The sequence below is a fragment of the Cryptotermes secundus genome, unplaced genomic scaffold (assembly GCF_002891405.2).
Source record: "Cryptotermes secundus unplaced genomic scaffold, Csec_1.0 scaffold162, whole genome shotgun sequence".
In the NCBI taxonomy this organism is placed as follows: domain Eukaryota; kingdom Metazoa; phylum Arthropoda; class Insecta; order Blattodea; family Kalotermitidae; genus Cryptotermes; species Cryptotermes secundus.
In genome coordinates, this window is record NW_019739943.1 from 1,231,015 (window position 1) to 1,246,003 (window position 14,989).

At 38.2% G+C, this 14,989-nt stretch overlaps 1 protein-coding gene across 5 annotated transcripts; it reads right to left on the reverse strand.

Moving 5' to 3' along the window:
• Positions 1–1,789: 1,789 nt before the first annotated feature.
• Positions 1,790–11,126, reverse strand: LOC111872072 (zinc finger protein 239). Of its 5 annotated transcripts, XM_023865602.2 has the most exons (5): positions 10,434–11,126; positions 8,375–8,712; positions 5,129–5,288; positions 3,616–3,735; positions 1,790–2,808 (listed from the first exon to the last, which is right to left on the reverse strand). In XM_023865602.2, exons 4-5 carry the CDS (start codon positions 3,730–3,732, stop codon positions 1,921–1,923), a joined length of 1,005 nt encoding a protein of 334 aa, XP_023721370.1. In that variant the 5' UTR covers positions 3,733–3,735; positions 5,129–5,288; positions 8,375–8,712; positions 10,434–11,126; the 3' UTR covers positions 1,790–1,920. The 5 variants fall into 5 exon arrangements, with proteins under 5 accessions (XP_023721370.1, XP_023721372.1, XP_023721375.1 ...); XM_023865604.2 differs by lacking the exon at positions 8,375–8,712; XM_023865607.1 differs by lacking the exons at positions 8,375–8,712; positions 10,434–11,126 and adding an exon at positions 6,852–6,872.
• Positions 11,127–14,989: the final 3,863 nt, after the last annotated feature.

A 14,989-nucleotide genomic window follows, 5' to 3' on the forward strand; every position in this document is an offset into this window, starting at 1 on the left:
TTAATATTTTAATCATCTTTTATTTTTCATTTTTTTGTGGCCATAAGTCAACAACCAAGTGTACTCCAGTATTACCTCTTCAGTGTACTTTATGTCAATACTTGTTATTACTCCTAGTCAGAACAGGTGGCTGTGCAGGACAAAACTCCTAAGGTTTTGATTTACCAGACTGAGATGATTTAAGAATTCATTTGCTTATAAAGCTTCTTAAATATTATGTTGTGTGGTTATTTCCAATAGCTCTGGTACATCACAAATTTTGAGAAATTTTCCCATAATTAGTGGATTTATTACTGATCTATGATTGGCTGTTACTGTCACTGTGTATGGTCCTATGTCTAGGTGGTAATACGTTTCGTTCCTTACCTTTTGTTATTGTTGGTACACTGTTTCTCTTCAAGTTATCCCTTTCATTGTTAGTTCCTATTTCATCTGGCTTCTCTGTGACTATTTCCATGTTGTTTTAATTATTGTAATTAATTTTTAACATATTTACTTTAAAAACGTTCCTCTGTATTCAAAATACCACCAGCTGAGTGGGTGTGTGATGTATGTATATTTCAGGGTGAGAATAAACAACATGTTTGCATATCGCTCCTGCAGGGACTTTGTTTAGAATTAAGGTGGCATCCCTCCCAAAGGGCTAGTAAGTGCATGGCACTCTCCTGGGGTCTCCAGTGATCTAGTACTCTGGCACACCCCCAAACTGGCGATGGAGCACTGTACTGGACAGAGACCATCAAATTTTGGTGCCTTCACCCTAACCGTACAAGTCACTGAATTCCTTCCCCTTCCCTTCCCCCACCCCTGATCATGCTTCAACTTCTGGGCATTTGGTTTCAGAACTCCTGCCATGCTGCTTCCCCCAGCATCTTCATTAATTGTATGTCAAGTGGTAGTCCTTGAATCTCCCATGTTGAGTTCCTGGCAGAGACTCTGGGCCAGAATGGGACTTATCACAGCCTTAGTTTCTTCTTGGGCCAGTACTTATCATGGCCGTCATGTCACTTAGCTAACGTTCTAAGCTGTACATATTCAAATGTCATGGCTGTTCACTTTCAATCCACTATCACGCATCTGACATCAGTGTCACGTCAAACTGTGCTGTGGGTTCTGAGAGGAAATGCTTTTATTAGGCACCACCTCCTTTTAGTTACAAGTGATCATAATTGGCTGTTAGACTGCCCTTGGTTGGTTCTTCTTGTTCTCTTCCATCATCTTCCTCATGAAGTCTTATTCCTAAGCTTGTTTTTCTCAGTTCCTTGCTACACTTTTATGGTAGGCTAATGAGATCCAGACTCCAAAATCTAGTTTGGCTTGAATGCTTCCTTATATAGTGGTGCAGCAAATCATTGAAACAATGCTTTTCTCTACAGTACTGCGATTGTTGTGCACATGCATGGCTAGTGGGAATTTGTGCTTTCTGTTGCCTACTACCGGACAGCTGTGCAATATTTCCAACATTCTGAAAATTATGTATTTTAGACATGTTGTTGTAATAAGTATTACCAAGGTATAAAAAGTTAATTCTAGATGAAGATACAAAGAGTACCTTTCTAATGTGAGAAATAATTTAAAAGGGTTCTTACACTGTCTCAAGCTACTCAGCTAAATATTAATGACCACTTTATCATGAAGAAGATTATAAACTTTATTGCCTAAATGGGCTAACAATCTGCCTAAAATATTCAAGCCTCCACTCAATGAAGACGACACATCTTTTAACTGCAGGCGATGAGAAATACATGTCACATATGGCATCTGAGAGTGAACTGTGGACCACCATGGCTCTCAGGTATAGTTACATTTTATTTATCTCTTAGTACATAAGAAAATACAGCTTCATGTTATGTCATCAAGTCTAAATATCAGAATATATTATGTCACTGCAGAATACAGTACAAACTAGCAGTATGTCAGTTATTCAGTATGTGTATGAGAATGTTTCTTCAAGTATGAGAATGAGTTAAAACCTTTACCACAAAATGTGCATAAGTATGGCTTCTCCTTATTATGAGTCAATGAATGTGTTTTCAAATTACTGGACTGGATAAACCTTTTACCACATACTTTACAAAAGTAAGGTTTTTCTCCACTGTGAGTAAGAACATGAGTTTTTAAATTATTAGATTGGACAAATCCTTTACCACATATTTTACATACATGACGTTTTTCTCCACTATGAGTAAGTGAATGCATTTTCATTGCAGGAAATTGTTTAAAACCTTTATTACAAATTTTACACACAAATGCCTTCTCACCAGTGTGAGTAACCAGATGTTGTTTCAAATGAGACGGTCTCCTAAACAGTTTCCCACACACATCACAGATATGTGGTTTCTCTCCAGTGTGTGTAAGAGTATGTGCACCCAAATTACCAGAATTACTAAATCCCCTGCCACATGTTGAACATACATGAGGCTTCTCTCCTGTGTGTGTCATAGTATGGGCATTTAAATTCCCTGATGTACTAAATCCCTTACCACACACAGAACATAAATATGGCCTCACTCCCGTATGTTTCAATTTATGTGTATTCAGGTTTCCTGTATCATTGAATCCTTTACCACATGTTTCACACTTGAATGGTTTCTCCCCTGTATGTACCGGTAAATGCCTCTTCACTTCTGCAATACATCTGAAGACTTTGCCACAGAAGTGACACATTGGACACTTGTTTGCTGTAACAGCTCTGGTCTTAATTCCCTCCTCAAGACAAACTTCTGGTATCAACACATTTATTTCATTTTTTACCTCTTGCTGAGAGGTCTGCTCACAGCCATCAGCAGATGAGAATTCTGCATCATCCTGTGCAAATTAAACGTGTGAATGGTTACAGCCATCGCTTTGATTATTATTAAACAATTCAGCCTTATTTCTTTATCAGAATAAAAATATTATATCAAATTTGTTTATCTTTTTTGTCACAGGAAGCTAAAATATGTCTATGTGAATATTGGGGACTGCATGAGACCAGAATGAATTTCAATATATCTCGCTTGCAACAGTTCATATGTCAGCATACATCCATTTTCAGCTCTGACGATGTGGTGGAACTAACGTTTTTTGTTCATCAGGAATACCAAAACTTTGAATACATGTCTCATCAATTGAATGTCAAACTGACTTTGTTCATTGCCAAATATTAATTTTAAAATCTGGCATATCCATCAGTGAGCTTATCATGCTCATTATTTTTGACAGCATGTTACATAATTCATGATTCTCAGCAAAAATGTAAAGTCTTGTGACATTTCCTTGTTTACTGGTTGTGGGTTATATATTAAAATCTTCCTAATGAGAACATCCTAAGATCAAAACTTGTGAAATATGTAAAGAACTATGTGCTTGATGGCAGAGTAAATATATCACAAAATCTAATTTACAAAGCTTTTCAAGCCTTTCCCAAACAGAAAACAGCATTAATTCTCCAGATGTTAATGTAGTTCAGGAGTCAAACCTGTGACATATAGCTTCATAGGACAGGTGTTCTACATGTGAACTAATTGATTCTATGTGTCAATTTCTTCATACATCAAAATATTCATACAACTCAGGATGCATGTACATGAAGACACTACAAAGCAGCTGCATATAAACATTTTTAAAAATTACCTGAACTTCAGATTTAATTCCAACAAATTCAAATGGAACTTCCTGTTTAATATTATTTGGATTAGTCTCAGAATCAGATGTGTTTGTTTCCTCCTTGATTAGAAGACTCTCGTCCATGTTCTACTTAAGAGAAAAAAAAATGAGGCCCAGACAGATTAGCAAAATGGTGACAAACCATATTACTTAAAACTCAGTGGACTTGAATATACTGAATGTGTGATCCACATCATGTATGGTATAGAAGTCAAAAGGTGGCACAGATAATTTAAAATGGTATAAAATTTGAAAATAAAATATGCAAACTTTGCCTTCATTCGTTGTTGTTCTGCTTGTTTCAGTTACCTCATAAGCAGGAGAAATACAGTGCACTTCAAACCAATGTTCAATATTCTTTGCTTTAACGTTCTTATAACCTTCAGTATCCTTCAAAATGGCAACTAATTCAACTGCAGACGGTGTTTCCTTGCCAAAACCTAAACCCATTTTCTTTATTAGCCTGCAATTAATTGTTTACAATATATGCATATTGTAATTATATTTAACACACATGTCCTTGCTTTCATATGCGGCATCAAATAGTGTACACGTGTTCTGGAGGAGTATCCGAAAAGATCCAAGTATAGCGGCACATTCTAAAAGATAAAGTTTGAAAGGATGAAGTAAAATAGTACGGAAGACTGGAGTCCACAGTGTCAACAACAGAAAAGTCCACACACATGAGAGCACGTATAAAAGCACGACAATTTATGTGAAAAGTGGTCAATCTGCTTGTGAGTGACTACAGGTTTGAATGCATTACTTAATTACTTGCTTACTCATGGAGCTGAGCCCTTCTGGAGGAGCTGCCAATTCTGCAGTTACTCAAGAATCTCCCAGCATTTTATGGAACCACAAGGTTCATTAGTGTGTTCACAAGAACCCTCCACCGGTCCCTATCCTGAGCCAGATCAATCCAATCAATACCATCCCATCATATCTCTCTAAGATCCATTTTAAAATTGTCCAATGACCTATGCCTTGGTCTTCCCAGTTCTCTTTCCTTCTGGCTATCCCACCAATATCCTATACCTATTCCTCGTCTCCCCCATTCGTGCTACATGCCCTGCCCACCTCATCCTCCTTGACCTGATCAGCAATAACACTAATTAAAAGAATCTGAACCACAGCAAGAAACTTCTGATGAATTTAACCTACATTAAATATCAAAGATAAGAAATTTACAGTCTTATAGGACTTTCTTTTGGGGGCAGGGCGTTACAACATATGTAGTTGATATACAGTCCTCACAATACACAACTGACAGAGAATCATTTTGACTACAAAATGAAAAAAAAAAAAACCTGAAATGTCAATATTTCAAAGGACATTAAAAAACTGTATTGCAAAAAAATACTCATCAGCTAAATGGTCAGGGCACAACAGCCATGAATTTCCAGCCAGGTTTGAATGTCATATGACAAATGCATATTTATAATAAAATATTTAAAGTTACAGGTAAACATGTGATACTTACAATATTATCTCAGTCATGTTTTACACAACAAATCGTTGAACACTACTTCAGTTCTGAGTTACATCCTGTTTATAATATAACCTTTTTATCACTTTAGAGTAGTGTATCCCAGATTTTTTTGCCATGGAACCTTTGGGTCTCAAACAATTCTGCCAGAACCCTGAATAAAAAAAACACTAATAAGTGAAATATAAAATAGGCAAAGATGGTATTTCTAAAGTATCTAATGGTGGAAAAGTAACCAGTGTTCAAATTTACAACATATTTTTGTTGGTACATGTGTTACACTACAACTCATGCAAAACCATTCTCATTCTTAAAATTTTGCTTTTTTCTGGATTGAAACTAGCTTCAGTTACAAACTTACTGTTTATAAGCGAAACTAGTTCCAACCCTGTAAGCAGTTAGGGTAGCTGCATGAAATCCAACAGTAATATGTAATAATTAAGAATGCAATAAAAGAAGTACAATTGTGCATTAGCCTTCAATCACTGTATTATCATGTTAATAAATAATAACAGCAAAGGGAGCTGTATCGTAGTAGAGGCATATATTTTTAACTTATGAAATGCTCCTGATACTCCATGGCCTGTAGTCTGCAAGCAAACTACACCGACCTAGCGACCACCACTTGTCGGCGAAGTTAGTGTCAACTTTAGCACATAGAGGGTGTCACATGGACAGTGCAACAGATCCCCATGGCTGTTAATCTCGGTTTTCTAGACCGAAACCGCTATTTCCTTGAAATAGCTCCTCAATTATCCCCACAAGGCTAAGTGGACCCTGCTCCTAACCCACTACTTCTCAGAAAATCTGGTAGTGCTGGGAGTCGAACCTGGGACCTCTGGATCTGTAGCAAGGAACTCTGGCCACTAGACCACAGAGGCGGTCTACTGTTTCTGATCAGAAATTTTAAAATATTACAACTTGAAATCAATGAATCAAAACATAATTACATTGTTAGCAGCAGCATTACACATGGGATATTTGGTGGCTGTGATGCTGTATCCTTTCTACCATACATGCATACTGTATGAATTTCTGTCTGACCTATTCAACTGCAACACTAACATCACAGAGCAAATACTTCTGGTGTGCTTGAAGTATCTGTCTTACATACCATTCAGAGTTAATTTTAACTGCATAAAACAAAAGTTCCATAATTCTCCTTGCCATGAACACTACTGTCTGTCACACTGTATATTCAAGTGTCCATTTAACTGAAACAAGGCCTAAATTCAGGAAAAAAGTCATCTCGGATCAAGCTTGGCATCATGAAATGACTGAAGGTATCAGTTACTGACATTACTGGAACACATGGCTGTAAAGTGATTGTAACTGTGGTTTTGTAAAGCTGTAGATTCAATAATTTTGTTGCAGTTCTTACTAGGTATCCTTTGCATTGTATATCAGTAAGCATACACTGAAGCATCTGCTTTATATGATTATTAAATGAAATATAAGGTCATTAACAAATGTCGGAGTAAATGCAGAATAAAGTTTCTTGAGGTTTGTCTTACTTACTTACTCATGGAGCACAGCCCTTCTGGAGGAGCTGCCAATTCTGCAGCTAGTCAAGAATTTCCCAGCATTTTATGGAACCCGAAGGTTCATCACCATGTTCACAAGAGCCCTCCACTGGTCCCTATCCTGAGCCAGATCTATCCAATCCATACCATCCCATCCTCTCTCTCTAATATCCATTCTAATATTGTCCACCCACCTACGCCTTGGTCTTCCCTGTGGTCTCTTTCCTTCTGGCTTTCCCACCAATATCCTATATGCATTCCTCGTCTCACCCATTCGTGCTACACGACCTGCCCACCTCATCCTCCTTGACTTGATCATTCTAATTATACTTGCAGAAGAGTACAAGTTATGAAGCTCCTCATTATGCCGTTTTCTCCAACTTCCTGTGATTTCATCTCTCTTCGGTCCAAATATTCTCCTCAACACCCTGTTCTCAAACAACCTTAGTCTACAAACATTATTTAGAATTATGTCAATAAAGTATGCAGTGGTCATGTAAAATCATAGGAAACCAAAACATGTACACTGAGTATCAGAACAAGGAGTTGCATGATATTTTGGTTTGGTTTGAACATTTGCCACATAAGCCTATCAACAATCCTGCACATGAAATGGGCATACCAAACAAGAACAAGAGAAATGCAACAAAACAGCTTAGACTTGCAAAAGCACTGCTGTTCATATTTCTCAGTCACACAATCTAATACTTTCTGTAAGCATGCCACAGATCAGGCTGGAAGTCTCCAACTTATCACTGTGGTGCCCGCAAGATTTGTGGTAGGTGAAATGCCACTTGGGCAGGTTTCCTCTGCCAATTCTCATTCCACCAAATGTGCCACTCCTCTAATATATCATCTGAAGCTGGTATAATAAGCCATTAATGCATGAGTACCAAAGGACTCAATATCAGCTAACTCTAACAATATACAAAAAATCTGTAATTGATATCTTTGATTGTTCAGGATGGTGAACTCAATCCTCAGTTGATATCCTTCAGATGAGGCTTGGTTATATTAGAATGAATGCATGTATACATAAACAATGAAGGACCTCTGGAGCATAGGAAATTTACATCTAGTGTGCAAAGTTTCTCCCTAAAAATTTAAAGGTATTCAGTGCATCAGGAGTGCAAAGATGGGGGACCCACACTTTATGTTGATACGTTTAATTCTGTGGGATGTGTATGGTAGATACTGCAAGTGGGTCAGTAACCTTCACTACATGGATGTTGCAGCTCCAATATCACTGCAGATGAGCGAGCAAAAAATCCAATGAGTCACACAATGAGCAAACAGAAGAAATGCAATGCCCTGGCAGAATCACCAATATCATACCTGTGATACAAGTTTTCCTATTACTTCCTTTACAATCCTTTTAGGCTACATTATGGATAAATAATCTTTATGTTCAATAATAATCCAATTATTAGGTAATAATAACAGGGTACTTTAACCTTTTAACTTACACAGGAAAATCGGTTGGTGCAAGGATCAAACATAGAATATTTTTTACTTTAATTAAAAATTCAACTTCCAAGAATGAGTATGTGATATCACACAGTTTCTAATATTCATGCTGAGGTACAGAACAATCTTAAAAGGAAGACAAAACAGAAGGAATGGAAGATGTGGGTACAAAAAATATAACAGATTTTTTATATATTATTATAGTTCATAATCTAAGCAAGACAAACAGATTGAACAGAATTAACAGTACAGTGAATAAAACGATGAGAGTTGAACCAATTATAAATCTCTTCTGGTGATTCATAATTGCATGCAAGCCTGGTATCTTCTGGAAGTACTTCAGAAAGTGTCAGTTGCATTTGTTATTACTGGAACTATTTTAGATTTCATATTCCAAATTCATTCCTCTCTGTTAGATGATGTCAATATTTGAAGTCATTCCCTGTTTTCTTTGCTATCCAAATCTTATATGCCAATACTGCAATATCAGTTGCTGTGTGATGTGCCATTTGTTTATTCAGCCATGCTGCTTTCATTTTTCTACCTGTAATTTGGGCTGATTTCATAATAGAGTGGTTTCATCAATTTCTGCAACAGATATGGTTTATGTTTGTACAGTTTCTGCAAATGACATCATTTGGGGGTTTAGCAAAAGCTATTGTTTCTTCATATTATTTGCTGCTCTTTCCTTTAATGTTCACCTTTCATAATTTGTATTAATCACGTAATCCTTTGCTGCTACTATCAAACCCTACGCTCTTCAAGGCCTACTAATTCTGTTCATATAAACCCTGTTTCTAGCTTATATATGATCATTTCTCATGCTTTAATATTTCTGCTTATCTGCTGATACTACTTCTCCTTGATGGTACTGAACATTCAAATCTTCTTTCAGCTCAATTTTCAGTCACTGACATCCAGTATACTCTTATGATGGTGCTTGATAAATGATTTTTTCTTAAATTTGTCATGAAATGACTGTATACATTTACTAAAACATTACACTACTTTAAAAATGGCGTGTCAGATGAAATTTTATATGATGATCTGCAGGTAGTCCCATTTTACTTTGTGTTGCTTCAATACTAGCTATAATGTTGTGCTTGCACTAATGTATCTAGGTACCTCTCCTTATCTAGCGACAAGGTTGAGAATGGTGGAGCTAAAATTCCACTCCTCCACACATCTTCATGCCATGGTGCTTAGTTAATTAAGCACGGGCACAACTGTACTTTTACCATTACTTCTCCTTAGTGACTTCTTAGCATTTACGGCCTGACCGCCTTTCCTAATATATACAGAAACACAAAAGTAAAGTTGTCCCTGCGCTTAAATAATTACGCACCAAGCCATGAAGATGTATGTGGGAGTGGATGTACAGATCCACATTTTCTTGTCTTTGGCACTACTTGGAGGGGAATGGTCACCTTCATGCCCCACCCACTTCACGCCCAAAGAAAGAGGCCCCAGTACCCGCTGGATTGGAGGCTGGGTAGGCTTCAAAGCCGGTTTGGAAGACGGAAAGAAGAAAAATTCTTGACCCTACTGAGACTCGAATTCTGACCCCTCCATCACCCAGCCTGTAGCCAGTCGCTATACTGACTCCGCTAAAATGACTTTTATATAATGTCGCGGTATCGAATCCTGGTGAAGTGGTTTTTTAAATTTACCTAATCCTTCAAACTGCACTATGGCCCTGGGGTCAACTCGGCATCTTAACAGAAATGAGTACCAGGAATATTCCTGCGGGTAAAGGGCGGCCGGTGCATAAGGCTGATAACAATACCACCATCTATGACCAGATTGTCTAGAAAATGTGGGAACCTCAACATCTCACAACCCTATGGGCCTCCACGGCCTGTTACAGGGATATCTTTACTTTTACTTACTTTATACTATTATTAATAGCAGTTACTATTAATCGAGAAGCCGGGATAGCGTACTTAGTATTAAAGACTGGCTACAGGCTGGATGACAGAGGGGTTGGAGTTCGGGTCCCGGTAGGGTCAAGAATTTTCTCTTCTCCAAATCGTCCTGAACGGCTCTGGGTTCACCCAACCTCCTATTCTATGGGTACCGAGGGCTCTTTCCCCGGGAATAAAGCGGCCGGGGCGTGAAGCTTACCACTCACCTCCGGCTAGTGCAGAGGTCAAGAAAATGTGAATCTATACATCCACCACCCTTACGTCTTCGTGGCGTAGTGCTTAATTAGTTGAGCACAAGGACAACTTTACCGTTACTATTAATCGAACCAGGACCCGACTACGAGCCCCATTACCAAGATTTGATTCCCTGTCATCTGACCTTACCTGTCAGACCGTGTCAGACTACGTCCGAATACAACTCTTTCAACTCTTTCCAGTCACATCATGCTTAGATATATTTCGAAGCTGATGTCAGATACCGTCAGACCGGTCAGATGCGTACAACTAGACTTGTTGCCTCTACCACTCTAACAAGCCGCAAAAAATAAGCTAACATGATACTTGATAACAGATCTCCACGATCTCCACCATCTGTGTTGTCCTCCGCTACTTGAAAATACATACAGCCTGTTCACTTCGCGAAGAAAAGTGAAAATTAAACTCTTCGTTAGAATCGTTGCAGGGCCGTTGATTTAATACACAGTCGTAATTCTTTGCAACGCGGAAGTTCGTGTTTTAATGAATACATTTTTACAACATGAATGGTTTCACATGCTATAACGCTGACTCGCTTCTTGATGCTTCTTGACTTCCGCTTTTGTAGTACGGGTCGTACGTGTATTCGAATATATCTTTACGATCTTTACAGAATTTCGAAATCTGAACAGGCATATTAGGATGATAATTATATCACTAAGTTCAAATGTTGTATGATATATTCTTTGAAATAGCCAGCTTGTGTGTTGATCTTTTTTTTATTGTAAATCAGTGGTAAAGTGACAGATGGATGACGCGGTGTCACAAATGTAGGCGGTTTTTCGAACTTAGGAACTGTCATTACTGGGTGGGTTAGAGTAGATTAACCTAGTCTTATTAGGATTTAGTTAACGGTTACATGCTTTTGGAATTCTGTCTTTAATTTTGTATCTCAGATTGAAGTGAGCTGTATCATGTTCACTGATGTATTTAGAGGAATGTCTAGCGTGGTTATGTCTGCTAAGAGTTAACATAACATAACATAACATAGCTACATGGTTTCACAGATCCTTTGTCCGGAAACCGGACTGGATATTGAACTCGTCACAGCCAAACTGACATTGCAATGTGCAACCTGGTCTAGACAATAAAATATTCAACAATTATAACATTGATAGGTACAACAGTATAAAAATCAGTCATCTTACAATTCTTTGCTAGAACATAGTCTTAGAAAACAGACTGTAACAGTGCATAAAATTACCTACTTGCCATATATTCACCTACCGAGTAAAATGCTTTTGAAGCCAGAAAATCCTTTAGTCTTTGTTTAAAAATATTAATATTGTCTTTCAAGATATATATGTTTTGTGGCAGGTTGTTAAATATTCTAATAGATGTAAAATGCACACCCTTCTGAATGGAAGATAATCTCACAGAAGAAACATGTAGCCTATTGTGCCATCTGGTACTTATTTGATGTATGTTATCGTTTGCTTGGTACATATTATAATTTTTAATTACAAACAATATCATAGTGTATATATATATAAGCAGGGGACTGTAAGTATACCCAATTTCTTAAAGCCTTCCCTACATGAATCTCTAGGACCCAGCCTTAACAAAACTCTTATTGCTCTTTTTTGGGCCACAAATATGCTTTTCATTGATGAAGATGAGCCCCAGAAAATAATTCCGTAATTGAGTTGAGCCTGAACATGGGAAAAATAGACGATACGTAAAACTTGTCCATTCACAATGGGTTGCAATTTTCTAAGCATGTAAATTGCAATGCATAATTTTTTTATTAAACTAATCGAATATTGTTTCCAATTGAGATGAGAGTCAAGGCACATACCCAGGAACAGAAAAGAAGTTAGTTCAAGTTAGGTTGTGCTGTGGTCTGTTAGATTCCAGGAGTTTGGTTAAATTGTGTTCACTTAAATGCAAGCATTTCCTTCTTCATCCAAAAATCTTAATTCTGGTTGTATTATGTTGATGTGGTATTGTCAAATTAGGCCAGGTCATTGTCTAAAACATCTTTGACAGTATGTCACATATTGAATAAACAGCCTCATATAAGAGAAGCACGATATGTTCAACAAGATCCCCAGTATGATGATCTTGGTATCTTGTATGCTGAACATAGCATCTAATGATGGCCTAATAATTTGCAATATTATGTGATCATGATGCACCTTCAGAATTCTGGGTTCCAGGTTGGCTAGAGTTATATTCACTGAGGTAGAGTGTGTTGGGTATAAAGAGATTGGTCACTTTTGTTTTTGTCTATGTTCTGTTAAAGTTCATTAAGTCTTTTTATATTATCCTGTAGATCAAAATACATTTATTTTATAAGTCTAAGTTTTGATGACTTCATTAAATTCCATATACATATGTTGAACTTTGACAAATTGGGCTACCTGGGATAGCGATTGGCTACGAGCAGGACAACAGAGAGGTTGGTGTTCGAGTCCCAGTAGGATCAAGAATTTTCTCTTCTCAATGTCATCCAGATTGGCTCTGAGGCCCACCCACCTACCTACTGAATGGGTACCGAGGGCCTCTTTCCCTGGGGGTAAAGCAGCAGGGCATGAATATGATCACTCACCTCCATCTAGTGCCGAGGTCAAGAAAATGTGGATCTATACATCCACTCCCCCCAATATGCCTCCATAGCGTAATGCTTAATTAGTTAAGCACTCGAACAACTTTACCTTTTTACCTTTGTTAGGTTAGGAGCTGGGATAGCACAGGTGGTATGGTGACTGGCTACGGGCTGGTTGACCAACACGTTGGAGTTCAAGCCCTGGTAGGGTCAAGAATTTTCTCCACGTCATCCAGGCCACCTTTGTGGCCCAGCCAGCCTCCTGTCCAATAGATACTGAGGACACTTTCTCGAGGGGTAAAGCGACAGGGGTGTGAAGCTGAGCTAGAGCTGAGGTCAGGAAATCATGGATCTATACATCCACTCCCCCCCATGTCTTCATGGCATAGTGCATAATTAGTTAAGCACAAGGACAACTTTACCTTACCTTACCTTTGTTAGGTTAGGTTGGTTTGGTTTTATTCCTTGGAACTACTGGGTGTTTGGACTTCACCATTGTCCATTATTCTGAAGATCAGAGTGTTTCAGAAACGATCTGTCAGGTGAAAGAGTGACAGACACTATGTTGGGTTTGTTAGAAAGAGCTAGCCTCAATCACTGGACCAATGGCACCCTCCCCTCCACCTGATAATAGATCGTTTCTGGCCCAGTGATTGAAGTTAGCTGTTTGTAATAGACCTAATAGAGTAGGTATCTCCCAACCCTTCACCTGAGGACAGAAACAGATCCAGTTTATGAAAAGTTATGTTCTTTAGAATACCAGTGGACAGTCCAAAAACCCAGTAATTCCAAGTGTTATACACCATTGTCAGAACCCTGCAGAATCTGCTTGGTTTTGTTCCATTCAATGAAAAAGTCCTTGAACAAAAATAAGGTGTAATTACAAATCACAGTGTATGGCAAAATGTTCCTTGTTTTGCTAGATAAGTAGTCAATATTTGTCACATTGTTGCTACGTCATGCAGAGCATCTCGTAACGAGAAGTTACAATAACAGCTCCAATGGAGAAAGGTATGTCTGTTGATTTGTTCAAAAGATCATATATACAAGTGCAGTGAAATTCTTCATATGCCTGTCAGAAAGAACTTACCATCTGATAACAGCTTTATAGGATGGCTTGAGAATCTTAAAAACCAGGAGTGTTCTTGATCAGAAAATAAGTGCTTTGCCATGCACAAGTGAACAGAACATTGAGCAAATTAGAGAATCCTTTCAGCATAGTTCCATCAGTTCAACACAAACTGCTGCTAATGAAAAGAAACTTCCTTGCACAGTTGTACACTGATTTCTCCACTCAGGTCTGTAGCAGTTCCTCTAGAAGGCACAGATATTACAGGCTATGGAACATAATGATAAATCACGCCACCTGGCATTTGCAGAGCAAATACTTCCCCAATTGGACAATGTTGACAGATACCTGGGTTAAGTTTTGTTATGGGATTTTGAGTCCAAGAACCAACATCATGCTACTGCACACATCTAGGGACAGCTCTAAAGTCAGTGTGTGGTGTGGGTTAATATTTAATTGTATTATCATCCCCCGTTTCTTTTATGAACTGACAGTAACAAAGGAAACCTATATGGATCTTCTTCAGCTGTTCACAGTGCCTTGACCTATGCTGATTTTCCAACATGATGGTACCCCATGACACTGGGTTAAGGCTATGCACATTATCTGAATGCAGAATTCACCACTTGATGTATCAGCAGAGGTGGCCGAGTGGCTTGGCCTTCCTGATTCCGAGACCTGACTGTGAAAGAAAGTTTAGCAATGAAATACAGAGTATTCCAAACTTCAGGAGTGCATGCTATAGACCATTTGGAGCAAAAAGTGCCCAATAAACTGTAGATCGATTTAACACTGTTAATGAGTTAAGCACTAGTGGAGAGAGTGACAACTGCTGCAACTTGTCTAAGTTAATACTTGTGCAATGACTGTGGCTGTGTTCTGTTGCATTGCAGTCATACTCAAAATGCCTAATATCTGCAAATGAATATGCCAACTTGCAAATTCCGTATTGTTTCTGCAATGATAGTGGTAGAGCTACTGGTTTCAAATGCTGGCAACAATTTCCACATTGCAAAATATTACAGACTACACACAGAACTCTGAGGAAGACCAGTTCCTCTCCATGAG

Coding starts and splice junctions, on each gene's coding strand:
- LOC111872072 (XM_023865604.2), bottom strand. CDS start 3,732: ATGGACGAGAGTCTTCTAATCAAGGAGGAAACAAACACATCTGATTCT. Junction 2,809..3,615: donor GAATTAAATCTGAAGTTCAG/GTAATTTTTAAA, acceptor TAATTTGCACAG/GATGATGCAGAATTCTCATC.